This window comes from Chenopodium album, chromosome 9, assembly GCF_948465745.1.
Source record: "Chenopodium album chromosome 9, dcCheAlbu1.1, whole genome shotgun sequence".
Classification (NCBI taxonomy): domain Eukaryota; kingdom Viridiplantae; phylum Streptophyta; class Magnoliopsida; order Caryophyllales; family Amaranthaceae; genus Chenopodium; species Chenopodium album.
Genome location: NC_137842.1, coordinates 59,329,032 through 59,347,462, shown reverse-complemented (window position 1 = coordinate 59,347,462; position 18,431 = coordinate 59,329,032). Strand labels below are relative to the sequence as shown.

Here is an 18,431-nt window from a genome sequence, read left to right as displayed (position 1 = left end):
CGGAAACTTTGGGGAATATTGCTTTGAGTAGAGAGCTTTAGTTTTATAATTCTGCCTGTTTTTCTTTTATTACTATCCGAGTTGTTCTAGTATCAAAACCTATCTTGGCGGAGGCCCTCCAAGGTCACGAATAATCTTGGGAAGCAGAGGCCCCCTTTCAATGCAAGGATTCTCCTTCCTTGTGTCATCAAGATGTTTCCCCTCATACCTTGATGACAAATGATCCGACTCCTATCCAACATGATCCTCCCCTCCTAGTTGATCCCATAGCTTTAGGGTTTCCCTATTCGTTGGCACTACTACAAAAAAGGCCTTAGAGAACTGTTAGAATAGGCTTTATAGATCGCCTTAGGGGCGATCTTCTACTAAGCGATGTATAAAGTATAGAGAACGGGTCGTTTAGGCGTTTTATGTAATAACAAATAGAGAACGGTTGTTAGTCACAACCGTTCTCTTTTCCCTTCTTAAATTCGTACACTAAGGAAGGAATAAAGAACGGTTTAGGACACTTAACCGTTCTATATTGCATTACAATAGAGAACGGTTAAGTTAGATAACAATTCTTTTTTTTTTTTTTTTTTTTTTTAAATCCAGCCATAATAATTCGAATTACTTTTGTATGTATTTTATATTGTATTATTCCTGTATTTTAATAATCTGTATTATTTTTGTATTTCATTTAGACCTGTATATGTTGTATTCCTGTTTTGTATCTTGTACATTTATCCTGTAAGAAAAATTCCACATTTCCCATGTAAAATAAATCCATGATCCTGTATACGTGCAATATAATTTTTTGTATAACAAAATCAATAAAAATATTTCCAGATATGACGGAAGCCATCAGAATATACTTCATATATATAATTTAAAACATCGAACCACAATTAAATTGAATCATTCATACAAAATTTGTACTATACAAACAAATACGTGAGTTAAATATCAAAACACCTTTCTAGTTAATGTTGAATGAAAAAAAAAAATATGCTTAGATATACCAATACCATATTGATCTACAATTCACATAAATCGTCGTCGTTGTCGTCATTTGGTTGATGGTATCTGATAACATATGAAATCCACCTTTTCCTAAGCTCGTCGATCATTTGTTGAGAATATGTAAGAGGAACTTGCTTAAAATACTATAAAACAATGTAAAATACATACATATTAGTTAATAATATACAATAAATTCATCTAATTAAATATAAATAAGCATATCCTTTTTTTTTTTTTATCTAAGTTCATAAGAACAGATACTATCCAAAAAGGCTGCTCATAATACACATAACAGCCATGTGCATAATAGTTTCTGTCAGTGCATGCCTCAGAAATTTTTTAGCAATCTCACAATAGAGATACCAGTTTCATACCAAAAACATTGCTTCCTCCACTTGTGGGACTGAAGTTTGTCAAGACAACTTTCATGGATCAAATTTTGCCTTCAGTGGAACTTGAGAACTTCTTCTATCACCCCTTCTGCCATTTATATTGTTCTTTTGTTTAACTATAAATAAATATGAGCCGATATCAGTCAATTAAACTACAAGATTAACAAGAACATCATTGCAATTGAGACAAGGAATAAGCTTACAAAAAAAACTTGAATCTCAATCCTCATATGCCATAAATAAATTAAAACATTACAGACATCAGATTCATGCTAACTATTTTCCACACCAGACATAGTCAAGGAAAGCACCACGGTTGTTGACTGTTTATCAGATGACTTCACAGCAATGATAATTGATAATTGCATCTTGCTGCACAACACACCAAGCTTTAGAAAAAAAAAAAGAAGAAAAAAAAAAAAGGAAAACAACACAGATGACTGCCTTAACCTACATCACCTCAAGAGCCTTTTGAAGACATTATGTTTGAAAGTTGCAAATCATTTCTATTGCTTGCAATTGTCTAATCTCCAACCTGCTGCATACGAATCATCTATATTTTACTCATTTCAACATTAGACCCCTTAAACTACCTATAAAAGATCACCCATTTCAACATTAGTGCTTCCTTCTGTTCTGTACACAGGCCTTAGACAGTTGTTTTAAAAACAATGGATTAAGCACATTTGCACAATGCAAGTCATTAATCTGTTCAACAGGCCTTACAACTCATTTTTGCCAGCTCATGAGCAACCCGATTGCCATCGCGTTTCACAAAAGAAAAGGAACAAACACGACACCTAGCAGCTAAATTCAGGATATTATTCACTACCAAACCAAACTAAGTAGGCTGCACATCTCTTTTCTTCAAGGCATTGCACAGCTTCAAGCAGTCAGTTTCTAAACACAGGCTGAAAAAACCCGAGTCCAAGGCAATCCCCAAGGCAATAATCACCCAGAAGTTCAAGGAAATTTGAGCAAAAATCACCCAGAAATTCAAGGAAATTCGACCCAAAAATCGACCCAAAAACCCCAGAAAATCAACCCAAAAACCCCAGAAATTCTACCCAAAAACCCCCAGAAATTCGACCAAAAAAATTTCCACACAAATTCAACAACCAAACCGCAGGAATTCGAGCATTAATAAAACCCCCAATTCGAGCATTAATAAAACCCCCAATTTCGAGCAAAACAACAAAATAAAACCCTAAGAAACCCCAGGAATTCGAGCATTAATTCGAGCAAATTTGATTATGGGCAAATTCAAGCAAATTCGAGCAAAAAATTGAGCAAATTCGAGGATTAATTCGAGAAATTTCGAGCAAAAAAATTGAATCAAAACCCCAGGAATTCGTTGAGTAAATTCGACAAAATTAAGTGCAATTTGATTGAACTTACTGCAATAATTCGGCTTAAAAATTTACATACCAACAATCGATGAATTTATCCAAAAAACAAGAACTTTGAAGGTTTTTTCAATCACCTAAAATTCGAATTCTACGAATTTACTTCTGTTTCCTCCATAATTCGAATGATTCATGCAATTAGATTGACAATTATCAGAATCCAATTACTCTAACACAATAAAAAATTCGAACCAAAAAAAAAAAAAATCGAGCCTACCTCAATTTACTGGTGGCGTGGAACGGCGGTGGAGCGGCGGTGCAGTAAGCGGCTGATGAAAGATTTGCTATGGAGGTTTGATGAAGGTTTCACTTTTTTTACTGATGAATGAGAAAGATGTTTCACTTTTTGATGAAAGTGAAAGTGATAATCCCTTCAATTTTCCCTTTTAGTATTTTGGGTAAAAAAAAATTGACGGAAATTTCGGTAATTTTTTTTTTTTTTTTTTTAAAACATGAATAAATTATTATTGTGTATGTACGAATATAATTTCTTCCTAATTAAAAATAATAATTAATTAATATAATACAAAACGGTTGTCAAAATGACCGTTCTATATCATCTATAATAAATAATTATTCTTTTTAATTATTTGAGTAAATTGAAATACAAAACGGTTAACTATGCTAACCGTTCTATATGTATTAACATACAGAACGCCTCTTATATTAAAACGATCTATATTCTTCTGGAGAACGCCTACCTTTAATAACCGTTCTATATTTTGCGATCTCTAATCTAGTTTTTGGTGTAGTGTGGTCCAAATTAGTCATCCAGTTGGCTTGCCACGTTTGAATTTTAATCCCTCTTGGGATGTTCGGTTTTCAGCGCGGTCTCTATCATCGAATCATTCAGCCACTTTATATCGATGCCCATCTCTAGGCTTACGGAGATCAGGTAGCAGAATGCATGTTTCTAACCGTTTCTTATTTTGAAGGATTAAGGTAGGTTGCAAACGTAAGCGAGCTTCGTCAGCTACAGACGACTCTCATAGCGTCCTGCGAAAGAAGATTTTTTTGATGTAGCTTTCGGTTTATTTGGTTTTCCTGTCACTTAGTTTTTTTTTGTTTTAGTTGGTTTTTGGTTGTAAGAATGTTTTTCCGTGTTATATGGATCTTTGGTCAAAATAACTAAATAAATAAAGTATAATGAAAAGCTCACAACAACTTTTTGATCGTTAGTTTCCGACCAATCTTTGTGGTGTTTAGCGGCGTGGATAGAGCCCTGGCAATTCCATGTGACACCCTAATATCAATAATGATTCTCTCACCATTAAAAATTAGTGATTGATCAGATTTGTAATTAAAATTTTATGAATCTTGCTTTTGCAACAGGAATATATATTTTGCTTATAGTTACATATAAGGAATATAAAGTTCTATTTTTCTCTTCATTTAATTTATCTGGAAAATTGAGATTTACTTGCTGGTACGTCATAAAATTTCTTGAATTTGCTTATATACATATTTATATTTATCATATCGTCACATATTTATTGAATTGCCAAAATATACATCATCATATATGGTATTGCCAGTTTGCCACCGTATGAATTCTACAATGCAGTATATGTAGCACTAGCCAGGTATAAGGTGCATGCATGAATCCATCACAATTCACAAATAAGATTAAAACTTTCTGATTATACTTTGTAGTCAGGCCCATCCCTAAGGCAGGGCAATAGGTGCCATCGTCCGGGGCCCAACTGAAGGAGGCCCAAATTTACATTAAAGCCAGATTTATAAATAAAAAAAAAAAAAAAAAAAAGAAAAAGAAAAAAGAAAAAATCTTAATTAATGATACTACCTACGCATGCTTTTCTCCAGTTTTCCATATCATGTTCATCAGTTCATATTCCCAATTCCCAAATCTCAAGTTCTCAACTTCCAATTCCTATATTCATTCCTAATTAGTTTCCCAAAAATATTTTAATTGCGATTTTCCAACTCCCCTTCCTAAATAATCTCTTTTCAGCCAAATTCAATTGATCTTCTTCCCGTTTTTTTTTTTTTTTTTTTTTTTTTTTCGTTTGTAATTTTCAACCACATTAATCTCCAAAAACAACTCTAATTCAATAATCAAACGGTCTTCTTCCTTGATTTTCAATGGAATTCGCCTCACATTATTCACCTATAAATAATCCCCCATCCAATTATTCTACATCTCAATTCAATTTTCTGATTTATTTTCTTACTCTTTGTTTTGATTTAAACACTTGTAATGGGTATTACGGTGGACGAATATCGGAAATTTGGAGATCGATTTTGCTATGCTCGAAAAATCTGAGTCCTAGGTAATGTCAATTTTTTGTTTTTAATTTTTGAATTTAAGATTTTGTACAGTAATTTATAATTGCAAATTTTTTTTTTGGTCTTGGGTAAAATTTAAATCAATTCTTTTGTGTGAATTATTTAAATATGTTAGAGCATATTGATGTCGACACTATTATGGGTGATTTTGCATCTAGAAATGCTCGTAGACAATGTTTTGTATGATGATTAATAAATTTTAAGTTTACTGTTTTTTTTTTTCCTTTACTGTAAGTTTGCAAATTTTTTTTTTTTTAATCATTTAAAAAACAAAATTTATTTTTCATTTTTTTACTTCACTCGATAATAAGGGCCCCAAATTTTCATTTCGCCCATAGGCCACCAAAAAGCTAGGAACGGGCCTGTTTGTAGTATGTATAACAAGTTATATGATGCATATGGTGCATGAATCATAAGTTAACACACATGAAATATCCCTACCTAATTAAATGTTGTAGAAAACTCTTTTGAATATTGTTTAGATAATTATATCCTCTAAATTGTTTATTTATTTATTACGTATTTGTCCTTATTAATGTTAAATGTCTAATTTCAGGAAAATGCTATACATAACCCTTAGTGCTACATACAAGCATTAAATACATACTAAAAAATCGTGCGAAGTTAGGAAATCATAAAAATATAAACACTAATTACACCGATTTACACATATTTTTGTTATGAATTTCTAATTTTATACAATTTTCAAGAATGTATTTAATGTTTATATATAACCCTTAGGCTACATATAACATTACCCTTATTGATGATAGTTGTTTTTTTTACTCCCTCCATCCCTAAATTACATTCTTACTTCTAGCATTTATTTCTCACATAATAGAGAGAAGTAGGAACGTAATTTAAGGACGGAGGGAGTAACATTTTATTACTTCTAAATTATTTATTTAACTATTAACCCTCATTCATGATAGCCATTTTTTTCTAATATAATTTTTTTTTCTATTGTATGTGAACATTTATTTATGCTACAAATAGCTAAAACTGTTACACAAGACCAAACTGAAAGAGCTCCACATACATGACTAGTTACAGCGCGCGCATCGCACACATTAGCCACTCTAGTAAGATTAAAACTTTCCAAAATTGCATAAAATTACCAAAATTGCCACCTGATATACATGTATATTAATGGGGGTGGCCTCGTTAGAATAAAAGGTGAAAAAGTGATTCTAAAGTTGAGTATCCCATTCTAGAAGTAACAAATGTTGACACTACTATACATACATAATTAATCAGTAATGGAATTGTGTTTGTTATGGAAGAATCTGGGTAGTTAATTATCTTAAAATGCTCCATTAGATTTCAGTCGTCGTTAATTGCAGCGTTTAGCCCATATAAAAGGCCGTGGCTGCTACTTTATTTTCATGTTTATAGATAATATGATCTGTTCAACTGTTGACTTGTTTTTGACTAAAATTATTAATGTTAATTACACTTTATTAAAGCTAAAGCATTCATTTTATTATACACCGTAAAGCTATACTGTACTATATTATTAGTGTAACAAGAATAATACCTTTTTTTAGTACTATATATGCTATAAACATAAACTGTTTTTCTCATCCATCTCATTACAACTACAACATATAGCAACAACAAAGAAAAATACACAAACATTGTATCATTCCTAGTAAATTTAAACACACAACTAAGTTTAGCAACTCAAATTTTGATAAAATGTTCAAGCTTACATCCTCCCACAATGGAGAAGATCTCATAGCCCACCGATGCGAGTGGGTAAACGGGCCGGTAATTGTCGGGGCCGGGCCATCGGGTTTAGCCGTAGGGGCGTGTCTTAAAGAGCAAGGGGTGCCCTTTGTAGTCCTAGATAGAGCTAATTGTATTGCTTCTCTTTGGCAAAAACGTACATATGATAGGGTTAAACTACACCTTCCTAAGAATTTTTGTCAATTGCCTAAAATGCCCTTTCCTGAGTCTTACCCAGAGTACCCTACCAAGAGCCAGTTTATAACCTACCTTGAGTCCTACGCAAAGCACTTCGGAATCGAGCCCGAATTCAACACGAGCGTTCAGTCTGCCAGGTATGACAACACGTTCGGGCTTTGGCGGGTCAAGACTACGGGCCATGCTGAGGGCCCAGATGGGCCCGAGGTTGAGTACTTATGCCGGTGGCTTGTTGTGGCCACCGGCGAAAATGCTGAGTGTGTGGTCCCCGACATCGACGGGCTAGCCCACTTTGGCGGGAAGGTGATCCACTCGAGCGAGTATAAGACAGGCGAATCGTTCCGTGGCCAAAAGGTACTAGTAGTCGGGTGCGGAAACTCGGGCATGGAGGTCTCCCTAGACCTCTCGAACCATAATGCAAAACCTTCAATGGTCTGCCGTAACTCGGTAAGTTAAAGCTAACTTTTCGACCGCCATGCATGTTCCATATTAGTATATATTACTAATAGCATAAACATTTCGGTGCAAAAGCTAACTTTTCCACTACAAAAGTACCATGATAATAAAAGTAACTAAAGATGCAAATAAATTATAAATAAGTATCACAAATAATTGCAACACTTTTTTGATTAAAAATGCGAGAAATTTTTAGACAAGTGTTGTAATTTTTTTGAAATTCAGAAGCTTATAACATTAATTTATATATTTTAAAAAAAGTAAAGTGTTACCTCAATTTTTAGTTCAATATTTCACCGCCTAACTTTAAACTCCTTATTTTATTAATTTTTCTAATAAGTTGTACACATTTTATCGTATCAGGTTCACATTCTTCCTAGGGAAATTATGAAAAAATCGACATTTGAGGTCGCAATGTTTCTAATGAGATGGATTCCTCTTTGGTTGGTAGACAAAATATTAATATTTTTTGCCTGGCTTATACTTGGTAACGTGGAGAAGTACGGGCTCAAAAGGCCTAAAACTGGACCACTTGAGCTAAAGAATGAGCATGGAAAGAGCCCTGTGTTAGACATAGGTGCCTTGGCTAAAATTCGATCCGGGGGTATCAAAGTTGTTCCCGGAATCAAGAGTTTCTATGCAAACAGTGTCGAGCTCGTTAATGGTGTTGCAATGGAGGTTGATTCTGTCATTCTTGCTACAGGGTATCATAGCAATGTTCCTTCTTGGCTTCAGGTTAGTTAAACGTTATACTTCATCCATTCTATTTCATTTGACCTATTTTGAATTAACATCGCCTATACACTCTTCTTTGACAATTAGTTGTAATCTATACATCAAGAAAAATATACACATGTAAGATGTCCATCAATAATATGCCTGTATTCCAAACTTACAAATAATTCTATCATAATTCAGAAAACTCTTTTACCTTTCAATAATATATTCTCTTACACAACTATAAATTTCCGTGTTATTAAATACTTTTTAATAGTTCTCATATACCTAATAAAATACACATATATATCCAAAATATCATTACGTATTTATATAATACTCTGTATTTCCATACTTTTAAGAATATTATGTACTCCCCGTGGAAAAAGTAAATGAATAAGTAAAAATATAATGTACTACCTCCATTCTATCTCCTAAATATCATAAAGAGGGACATGAGTTAGGTAAGGAGAGAGTATTAATTACTTCATCACATTTTTTTTTTTTTTTTTTCTTCTTTGAGTTGTGAAAAGATAAATTGATTAATGTACTAACCAAAGTTACTAATAATTTGGATAACAGGATGGTGAATTCTTCAATAAGAATGGAATGCCAAAATCACCATTTCCAAATGCATGGAAAGGAAAGAGTGGACTTTATGCAGTTGGATTTACAAGGAGAGGGCTTGCTGGTGCTTCTTTGGATGCCGTAAAAATTGCAGAAGATATATGTAAAGTTTGGAAAAAAGAAACTAAGCAAAAGAAATTAAATGCACCTCGATTTAGGAGGTGTTTCACTACATGATTTTAATGTAATATGAGTGTGTAATTACATGCATTATTTATTTATTTATTTATTTATTTATTTATTTATTATTTGGAAAATTTGACAATTAGTACCTACAACTATTGCTGTTTTAGCAATTACCACCTACAGTTTTTTGTTTTATTTAAAAAATAATAAAAAATTTACCACCAACTATTTTTCAAAACATCAAAACTTTCCACCTACTTGGATCTCAACTTAAATGTGACGTCATGTGGGGCCCACTAACTACCTTTGTCCTCCATTTCTTTCTTTTTGATTCGATTTTTCATTTTCATGTATTGTACTCCTCTTAAAATTGGGGAAACACTTCAATTCGTGAAATAATTAACATAAAGATGTAATTTAATTTGAAGTTTTTTCTCGGTTTTAAGAGGAGTACAATATAAGAGAATGAGAAATCGAGTGAGAAAGGAAGAAAGTAATTAAGAGAAAAAAGGTGGGAAGGTAGTTAGTAGGCTCCACATAACATCCCATTTAAGTTGAGAGCCAAGTCGGTGAAAGTTTTGATATTTAAAAAAAAAAAAAAAATGTAGGTGGTAATTGCTAAAATGGCAACAATTGTAAGTGATAATTGTCAAAAAAATCCTTATATTTTAATAAAAGATTCAAACAAAATAACATATTAATAGAAAATCATTGTGATTGTTGATCCGCTAATCCGCTTCTGCCGAAATTTGGTGAGCTATCCGTTATTTATCCGCTTTTTGAATACTCCAGTGTTAGAAGAGTAAGTATAGACCACTACCAGGTATGGATAGTTGGAGTCCATACCACAATAAAAAAAATACGTAAAAAAAATTGTAAAATTTAAAAAGCTAAAACAAAATGGAAAAGGAAGAAGGATTATAGGGTGAAAAAAACAGGAACTCAAAAAACTACTACTCACGAGAAAAAGCTTCGGTGGTCGGAAAATCAGTCCCACAAAAACCCCATCAAAGTTGCAGTAATCTTCCCTTCAAGGAGCGGTGCTTGATGTACTGAAGGTGAGAATTTTGTGGCTGATTCAAATTAAAGGAGTTATTCGAAGTTTGGTTGATGAAAGATGATAGTCGAAGGTTGACGAAGAACGTTCAAGGTCTATACTTACAATTGCAGCCATGAAAAACAGTGGGTTCAATTCCCAGAGATCGAAAGATTTTGGATATGAGGGGGTAGAGGTTGGTTGTCGGTGGCCTCGGTGCCCCGTTATTATTGACTTGTATACTGTTATTATTGAATTGTATACTGTTATGGTTAATTTTAATACAGTTATCATAGAGTTGAATATTGTTATTGTAGAATTGTGAGAGGAGAGAGAATATTTTTTTTACACCATAGCACAATCTGATGACTTACCATGGAAATATTGTGCAAAATTACATATTTGCCCCTGGTATGGACCCAATGAGTCCATACCTATCACTACCCCAGTGTTGAAAGGATGGATGTCCCTAATAGCTTATATATGAGCCAAAAGTAATTGACATGACTTAGACTAGTTTAAATAATTTCTCTGTTTCCATTTAGTTGACGCGTTTGATTTAGGCACATATATTAAGGAGATGAGAGAGAGTGATAAAGAATGAAAAAGCAAGTGGAGTAGCTTATAAATACAAGGTAAAAAATTTACCCCAAAAGGAAATGTGTCAACTAAAAAAAAAATTCCTAAAAAGAAATACGTGTCAACTAAAAAGAAACAGATGTAGTAAAATAAATTATAAAAGTGAGTAAAATAGGTTGTTGATTGAAAATCCGAATCCAAAGCCGATTGTAATGTGTACAGACAAGGTAAGGCTTTAGAATGTAAAGCCAACGTGCATATAATCCTTAATTACTACCGGCAACAGTGGCGGATTTAGGGGGTACATAGAGTTACAGTTGTACCCCCATTTCGCGAAAAAAAGAACCTGATACAAAACGAGACCGCCTGAATCTAATAGGCGGTCTCTTAGGTACTGTTATCAATAGTCAACCACTACTACAACAAAATTGGTCAAAGAGACCATACCAAAATGGCCAAAGAGACTACCTTAGGGGTGGTCTCTAGCTCACAGGTCTCTTTGACTTAAGAGACCACTTCTTCATCAAAAGTGGTCTCTTGTTTTAGAAACTAAGACCACTCATTTAAGATAGGTGGTCTCAATTTTTGAAATTCTGAGATCACCTATTTGAAATCGGTGGTCTTTTTGAAATTCTGAGATCACCTATTTGAAATCGGTGGTCTTAGTTTTTGGAAAACTAAGACCACCTATTTCACTTTTTTAAAAACTGAGACCACCTATTTCAAATAAATGGTCTCTTTCTTCTTTTTTTTTTTAAAAAAAAAAAATTATTTGTATTTTAACCTATTCTCCGTATATAATTTCAATAAAACAAAATTGCAATTCATTATTAATACGAAAATTATACACGTAGTTTATACAAAACCAAGCCCAAAAACTCATTAATACGAAGTATTTGAGTACAATCAATATTCTATCAAAATTTACACAAAAATCATACTCCGTACTTTAAAAAAAAATCATTAACGCTATAACCAAGGCCTTCTAGTATCTTGTGCAGCAACCTCACACCAACCAAATAATTTAACAAGCAAATTAATCTTCACTTTTTATCCTGAAATATTTTCAAATAAAAAAATATTTTGAGCAAGACTTTTGTCTTCGACCCTTTGATCAACAACAGAATATCTTTATATTCCTCCCTTGTAAACAATCCACTTAGCCTATAATATATTACTTCTTATTATATTAAAGCAGTATTATTCACCTTAATTAAATCTATAATTCCATTCCTTAATCATAGCAATTAACTTGATTCTTGTACTAGTCACTATAGTGACCATACTCACTTATACATAAGCATAAAGCTAGCTCCTTTCAATAAATAAGATCATCACACCAACATAAATTAAACCAATCAGAGGCATACCTCACTTTCTCTAGCTAGAATAATCTTTTAATGGTGAACAAATCCAATAAGATCATCACTTTGAGAACCAGGTTGCAAGGAACCAGCCCAAGCCTGATGTGTGTTTCACTTATGCTAGAAGGCCCAAGAAATAATAAAGAGAAGAGCTACTTGGTCAGGGCTGGAAATTGTTAAAAATCAGTTTTAGGGGTGAAGGGTTAAGAATTAATTTTAGAATAATATTAGTTATAGAGTTTGTTATTTTGTTCTCCTTTGCTGGCAGCTTTTAGAGTCTGTTAGCTGGTTTATTTTTTCAGTATTTATGGGAGAAGAGGTGAGGGAGAATGTATGCTGAAATTTGTTAAGGAGTGTTTTGGTGAGAACCTTCCTCTCGAAAGAAGGCCTGTATACAACTATCCCCTTACTGCTATTTCTTCTCTGTTTTTTCAAGCTATGAATCTCTAGCACAGGTCTACTACAACCAACATTGTGGAAGTACCCAAGCACATATCTTAAAGAATAAAAAAAACATATGATATATTGCAAAAAGCCATGTATACAGTTTTCATTTTAAAAAGAAGTCATGTATATAGGCATCAGGTTAAGAAAATATGGTGAAAGAACATGCAGAAAGAGGTGACGTAGTGCATGCACAATGCCATAAAATCTTCACAACTAGTCAACTACTACTTTACCGAACACTCATATCTAAATTATTTATCTTCACAGCTAGCAGCTTGTTGACAGCTAACAGCTACCTTCACAGCTATATTTTGCCGAACACGCCCTATATATAACAACTCATGTGTCCCATAAAAAAAAAAAAAAAAAAAAAAAAAAAAAAAAAAAAAAAAAAAAAAAAAAAATCATAAGTGAACCAAGAGAGAAGACAAGAAGCTAGATCAATACACCCAAACTAGCAAAGGAATATTTCCTTGATGTAGCTGATATTAAATAAATAATGTGTACATACCAGCAAGGATGACAGTGCAGATTTCCACAGCCACAAGTTCCACACAACAAGATGGTCATGGATTCCTTCCTCTCACGGATTTTGCAATCAACACATATCACTTTCAACAATGTGCTTCAAATAAATGAAAAGGGTGAATCAATAAGACAGGTGATAATGCAAACATAATGCAGCTTGCATCTCAAGAAGCAAAAACAAACAACACTTCAAAAAAAAAGTAAAACAATCTTTTCCAACTTTGAATCCCTAATGTTGGCTGCCTTGAAGTCTCCTTTAGGTGCTTAACACTCAGCATTAAACATAATTATATTATAGAGATAGTTTCTGACAATCATTTTCATGCTACCCCTAACTAAATCTTAAAATAGCTATATTATCTTTTGAAGAAAAACAATATTACAATCATTTTCATTTTGCAGATAGAAATTTCAGTATCTTTCTTCGTAACAAACTGTACTACCTCACCTCTCATCATTAGATTGCTCTGGCCTAATTTAATTTCAAAATAGATGAGCAAGATCATAATCAAAACCCCAATATAACTCTGTTCATTAAAACCCTAAATTTTCGATTTAACCGGAAAACACATGCAATTGAACAAACAAACAAAATTAACAAAAAATTGAATTAAACTAAAATACCCTAAATTAAATCAAAACACTATAAATCAAACAAAATCTAAGATTTGAACTAAAAATTATGCAAAAGAACCCTAAATTTGTAATTTAAATGGGAAAGTTTAAAAAAGCTCATACCAAGAACACCAATCAAAACCTTAGAAATCAGACTGCATCGTCACCATCACGACCACCGTCACTGTTGCAACCATCAGTTGATGAGGCGAGAGAAGAAAGAAAAAGAGTGGCTTGCGAGGGGAAAAAGGACGAAGGAACGAGGAAGCTTCGAGGGAGAACGATGGCGGCGAGAGACACTTATAAATAAATGGTCTATCTCTTTTATTTATTAAAAAAAAAAGACCACTTATCTTATATAAAGGGTCTCTCCCTTTATTTATACAAGTTAAGATCGAGGTACACGTTACGCGCGTACAATAAAAGAAATTTATTAATTTAATTTACCTTTTATCTTATAATTTTATTTCTGTAAATAATAGTGCCTATATAAAAAGAAATTAATAACTTTTTTGATAATAAAAATTAAAAATTAAATATGACTAAAAGATCATCCATGTTCCTTTTTATTTTGAACCAGTTTATAATTTGTTCCTAAGATATCTAATATATAATTTAAGAGTTTTTTTTTTCCAACTTTCATTTACAGCACTCCAAATTCTCATTCCTGCAATTCTAGCCATCCTATTTTTTAATTTTTTTTTTTGTTTTTGAAAAAAAATAACCAATAACCACCATGGTTACTCATAACTACCCATATCACTCAATTAAAATCTAGCGCTCCATTGAAAATAATAATAATAATAATAATAACCACCCTTTAATAACTATCACTTCTAATATAATATTTTTTTTCTCATAATATATATACTACATATATCCCGTGCACATGCACGGGTACACTCTAGTATATATGATTACAAAGAGTAGTTATTATTATTTTTTAATTAAAAAAAATAATAATTTTAACGAAAAAAAAAACAGTGTTTGTACGTTGATAGATATTATTTTTTGTTGTAAAAAAAGAATTTTTATTGGTGGTTATTTTTTTTCTCTTTGGCATGAGTAATTAGTTTTAAGGGTGGTTTTTTTTTTTTTTTTTACAGGAATAAGGGTAGTTATTTAGGAAATATTTAATATTTAATTATAGCAGTTATGATTTTTTTTTTAAAAAAACATTTTATTTTATTTTAGGGAGGAAAAAAAGAACAAATAAAGTGTTATTTAAAAAAAATTGTGAATAATTGTGTTTTTAAAAAATGTGAATTAGTAAATTTGGAAATTGAGAAGGGCATTTTGGAAAAAGTCAAATTTATTAACTAATAATGGTTATCGTAACATCAATTAAAATAGTTTCCATATTTTTCGACCGTGTCTCGTATTTTGAATGTCAAACGATCTAATAATGCGGGCTTTCACATTCCACTTTCCAGAATATGGATGTAAAATATATAAAAGGAGCATATGGTGTAGACATCTTGTACCTAAACCTCAAAAATATAATGGGTGAGTTTTAAGTTTAAAAGGATTGAAGATATAGAGTTACTTTTGTATATGTGGACTATGAATTTTTTCCCTGTTTTTTTAAAGATGGAATTGAGTATATAGTTATACTACAAAGAAAAAATTGTAAAATGTTTGATGAATGTGGACTACGTGGAATCGTGGATGAATAAGTTTTTTTTTTTAGTTGTGGGGAGTTTTAATTTTTTTTATTTATATAACTAAAAAATCAAATAACTTTTAATTTTTAATATTTTTGAAGATAAAACCAAGTAAAAAAATGTGAATTTCTTTTAGAAAAAAAAAAAAGAAAATTAGTAAATTGAGAAGGGCATTTTGGGAAAACACAAATTTATCACCCAAGATGCCCTTTCTCTTTATATATTACAATAGATATTTGATTAAAAAAAATAGACCATTTATCTGAAATATTGGGTCTCTTGAAACAAAAAGACCACATATTTAATTAAATGGTCTCTTGTTTGAGGTCTTTTTGGCCAATTTTGTAGTAGTAGGTGAATCAGTTGCAAGATCAAGACTGATGAAATGTGACTCACCAACTGTTGCGATCACGAACTCTCTAGTAAGTGCCCTAACCGTGCTTCGTGCCCTCAACGATAACACCGTGATGCATGGGTGGTAACAAGTTGGTACGGTGCTTACACCGAGACAAATCACCCCTGCGTTGAACCAAGTAGCAATAGAAAACACTACTAGAATTAGGGCTGTTTCCGACGGAAAAACTCCCTCAAAAACACCCCAATTCCCAACGGTAATAGTGTTTCCTACGAAATTCCGTCGGAAAGTGGCGTCGTTAAAGTATTGGTAGGAAAATCGACCTTTTTCGACGGAAATTCCGTCGGAACTCCGACGAAAATTTCCGTCGTAAGAGGTTTTTCAGCCAAGAAAAATCCGTTGGAATTTCCGATGGAATTGCAATTCCGTCAGAAATTCCCGACGGAAATTCCGTCGGAAAACCCTATAAAAAAAAAACAGCACCACCCCATACTACCACCACCCCCTGCCGCAAAACCACCACATCCACCGCAACAAATAAATCTAAAAATACTCCTCAAATATTCCTCACAACCACCACCTACCCCACCACCACCTCACGGCCTCACCTCCCCCTAAACCTCCACCAGCCCGCACCTGTCAACCAGCCCCAACCCCACACCATTACCACCAGCAGCCCAAACCCCACACCACTACCACTGTTCACCACAAAAAAAAAAAAAAATAAATAATTAACCACCCAACATGTAGATCTCAGTTAACCACCAAAACAACGACAATTAACCCAAAAACAATGTCGAAACAAGTAGATCGAACGTATAGAATTTCAGTAAAAAGAAAAATAAAATTAACCATAAAAATTAAAAGGATTCAAATAAATATACAATTATCCTAAAAATTTATAAATTACTATTAAAATTACTTGAAAATTAACCATAATCAGAAATTTATTAATAAATACATCTCGATCTACAATCTAAACTAAACTAAAAGAAGATTTATAATACTTGAGCGATTGACGATTCTTGCGCGTTGCCTGTGTAAATAAATATGGTCGCCGTTGTTTTTGCACGGTTGTTATGTTGGTAGTTGTTGCACGGTTGTTATGGTGGTAGTTGTTGTTATTGGTAGTTGGTGATGGCGGTGGTGTTAGGAGATCGGCAGACAGAGAAGGGGAAAGAAGGAGAAGGAAAGAAGGAGAAGGAAAGAGAAGAAGAGGAGAGAGAAAGAGAAGAGAGGAGAGAAGGAAGGAGAAGACCAGAAGAGAAGGGTGGACAGGAGAGAGAAAGAGAGGAAAGAGAATAGAGGGAAAAAAAAGAAAAGGGGCGGAAGAGGAAAGAAGAGGGGGTTCGGGTTAGGGTTATTTTAAAAAAAATTATATTCCGTCGGAACTTTCCGACGGAATATTTTTCCGTCGAAATAACACTTTCCAACTGAATATTCTGTCGGAAAGTACAAATTTTCCGACGGAATTAAATTCCGTCATAAATTTACGACTAAACAAAAATTTGTCGGAAATTTAGAATTTTCCGACGGAATTACGTGTCCGTTGGAACCAGTCAGTCGGAAAAGGGCTTTTTTCTTGTAGTGAAATAAATCTTGAATTGTTACCATCCAATGCCACATATCAACCACCCCACCATCCCATCTAATACGTTCTATATTCATTCCAAACCTTCCAAGCCCGTAAATCCGTTCGTACAACATTGGATGACTGGCAATCTCGTTTACTACTGTTTCCCGAGTGTCATACCATTGCTCTTGATCACCAAAGAAGAAGTCAGCCACACAACGAAAGCCACAGTTCCCATCACCAATGACATTCTTCCACGCCGTGATATAAGGCAACATCGGTCTTGGAAGCAAGTGCAAAAACCTGCATTGAGTGATGTCTCGTTGATCTTCTGCACAAAATTAATATTCATTTATAAGTACGCTACAAGATGAAATATACGTAATTCACAAAACTAATACTCCCTCCGTTTTTCAATACTTGCTCCATTTCTCCATGCATGCGCGAAGTTTTAGGAGAAATTGGAGAAAGTGATAAAATATGGAGGTAGTGAGGTAAGTGGAAGAATAAAAAATTGTAAAAAAACAAAAGTTATAGAGAGAATTGGAGTAGAGAGAATATGAAATTAATAAAATATGATTTAGGTTGAGTCCACTAGGTGAGAGAAATGAATTAAATATTGTAAAATCATTCCAAATAAGGAAATGGAGCAAGTATTTAAAAACGGCTGAAAAAGGAAAGTGGAGCAAGTGTTTAAAAACAGAGGGAGTAGTAATTTATTGTAGAATAAACGTTAGTTGGGGTTATTGTAGGTAAATCGCCCATAGTTGGGATTATTAAAGTGTATTTTTCCTTTTGATTATTATAAACATTATGATTTTTTTATTAAAAATACACTAACAAAGTGAAAACAACAACTACTATAGTAAAACAACGAACCTGTCAATGATTCAAATCATATCTTCACTACTGAATGTTGGCTCTCCACTCTACAGTTACTCGTGTTACCAAAGTGAAGAACTTGGTTCGTCCAAAATGTCACAAATTTGATTTTATGACACTACTACAAAAATGGTCAAAGAGACCCGATATAAGAGACCGATTATGTGCATAACGGGTCTCTTACAAAGGAGAGACCCATTATGTTAAGCAACAGGTCTCTCGAAATATCAAAGAGACCCGTCATTTAAGAAAACAGGTATCTTGGAATTGTTTTAAAAAATCAAGGAATATACAGAGACCTGTTCTTTTAAACGACAAATCTCAGTAAATATCCAAGAAACCAGTCCTTTAAAATAACCGATCTCTCGAATTTTTCTATTTAAATTTGAGAAATAAGAGAGACCCATCATTCTAAAGAACCGGTCTCTC

General features: G+C 33.0%; 1 protein-coding gene and 2 long non-coding RNA genes across 5 annotated transcripts; 1 reads left to right on the top strand and 2 right to left on the bottom strand.

Moving 5' to 3' along the window:
* Positions 1 to 831: 831 nt before the first annotated feature.
* On the bottom strand, positions 832 to 3,169 carry LOC145558627 (uncharacterized). Of its 3 annotated transcripts, none has more exons than XR_014092573.1 (3): positions 3,018 to 3,123; positions 1,377 to 2,912; positions 832 to 1,145 (listed from the first exon to the last, which is right to left on the bottom strand). It is a non-coding gene; the product is annotated as an uncharacterized LOC145558627 (long non-coding RNA). The 3 variants fall into 3 exon arrangements; XR_014092574.1 differs by having other exon boundaries at positions 1,377 to 1,932; positions 3,018 to 3,113; XR_014092572.1 differs by having other exon boundaries at positions 1,377 to 3,169.
* A 3,621-nt stretch (positions 3,170 to 6,790) lies between these two features.
* LOC145558625 (putative indole-3-pyruvate monooxygenase YUCCA5) lies at positions 6,791 to 9,098 on the top strand. Its single transcript, XM_081619923.1, has 3 exons — positions 6,791 to 7,480; positions 7,853 to 8,224; positions 8,789 to 9,098. Exons 1-3 carry the CDS (start codon positions 6,806 to 6,808, stop codon positions 9,008 to 9,010), a joined length of 1,269 nt encoding a protein of 422 aa, XP_081476049.1. The 5' UTR covers positions 6,791 to 6,805; the 3' UTR covers positions 9,011 to 9,098.
* A 2,354-nt stretch (positions 9,099 to 11,452) lies between these two features.
* On the bottom strand, positions 11,453 to 13,846 carry LOC145559984 (uncharacterized). The gene is made up of 3 exons (XR_014093061.1): positions 13,652 to 13,846; positions 12,897 to 13,010; positions 11,453 to 11,629 (listed from the first exon to the last, which is right to left on the bottom strand). It is a non-coding gene; the product is annotated as an uncharacterized LOC145559984 (long non-coding RNA).
* Between the last annotated feature and the right edge of the window lie 4,585 nt (positions 13,847 to 18,431).

Bases quoted from the DNA above. Each gene is read 5' to 3' on its own strand.
- LOC145558625 (XM_081619923.1), top strand. From the start codon at position 6,806: ATGTTCAAGCTTACATCCTCCCACAATGGAGAAGATCTCATAGCCCAC. The intron at 7,481-7,852 runs GTAAGTTAAAGC...TTATCGTATCAG, and splicing joins CAATGGTCTGCCGTAACTCG to GTTCACATTCTTCCTAGGGA. The intron at 8,225-8,788 runs GTTAGTTAAACG...TTTGGATAACAG, and splicing joins ATGTTCCTTCTTGGCTTCAG to GATGGTGAATTCTTCAATAA.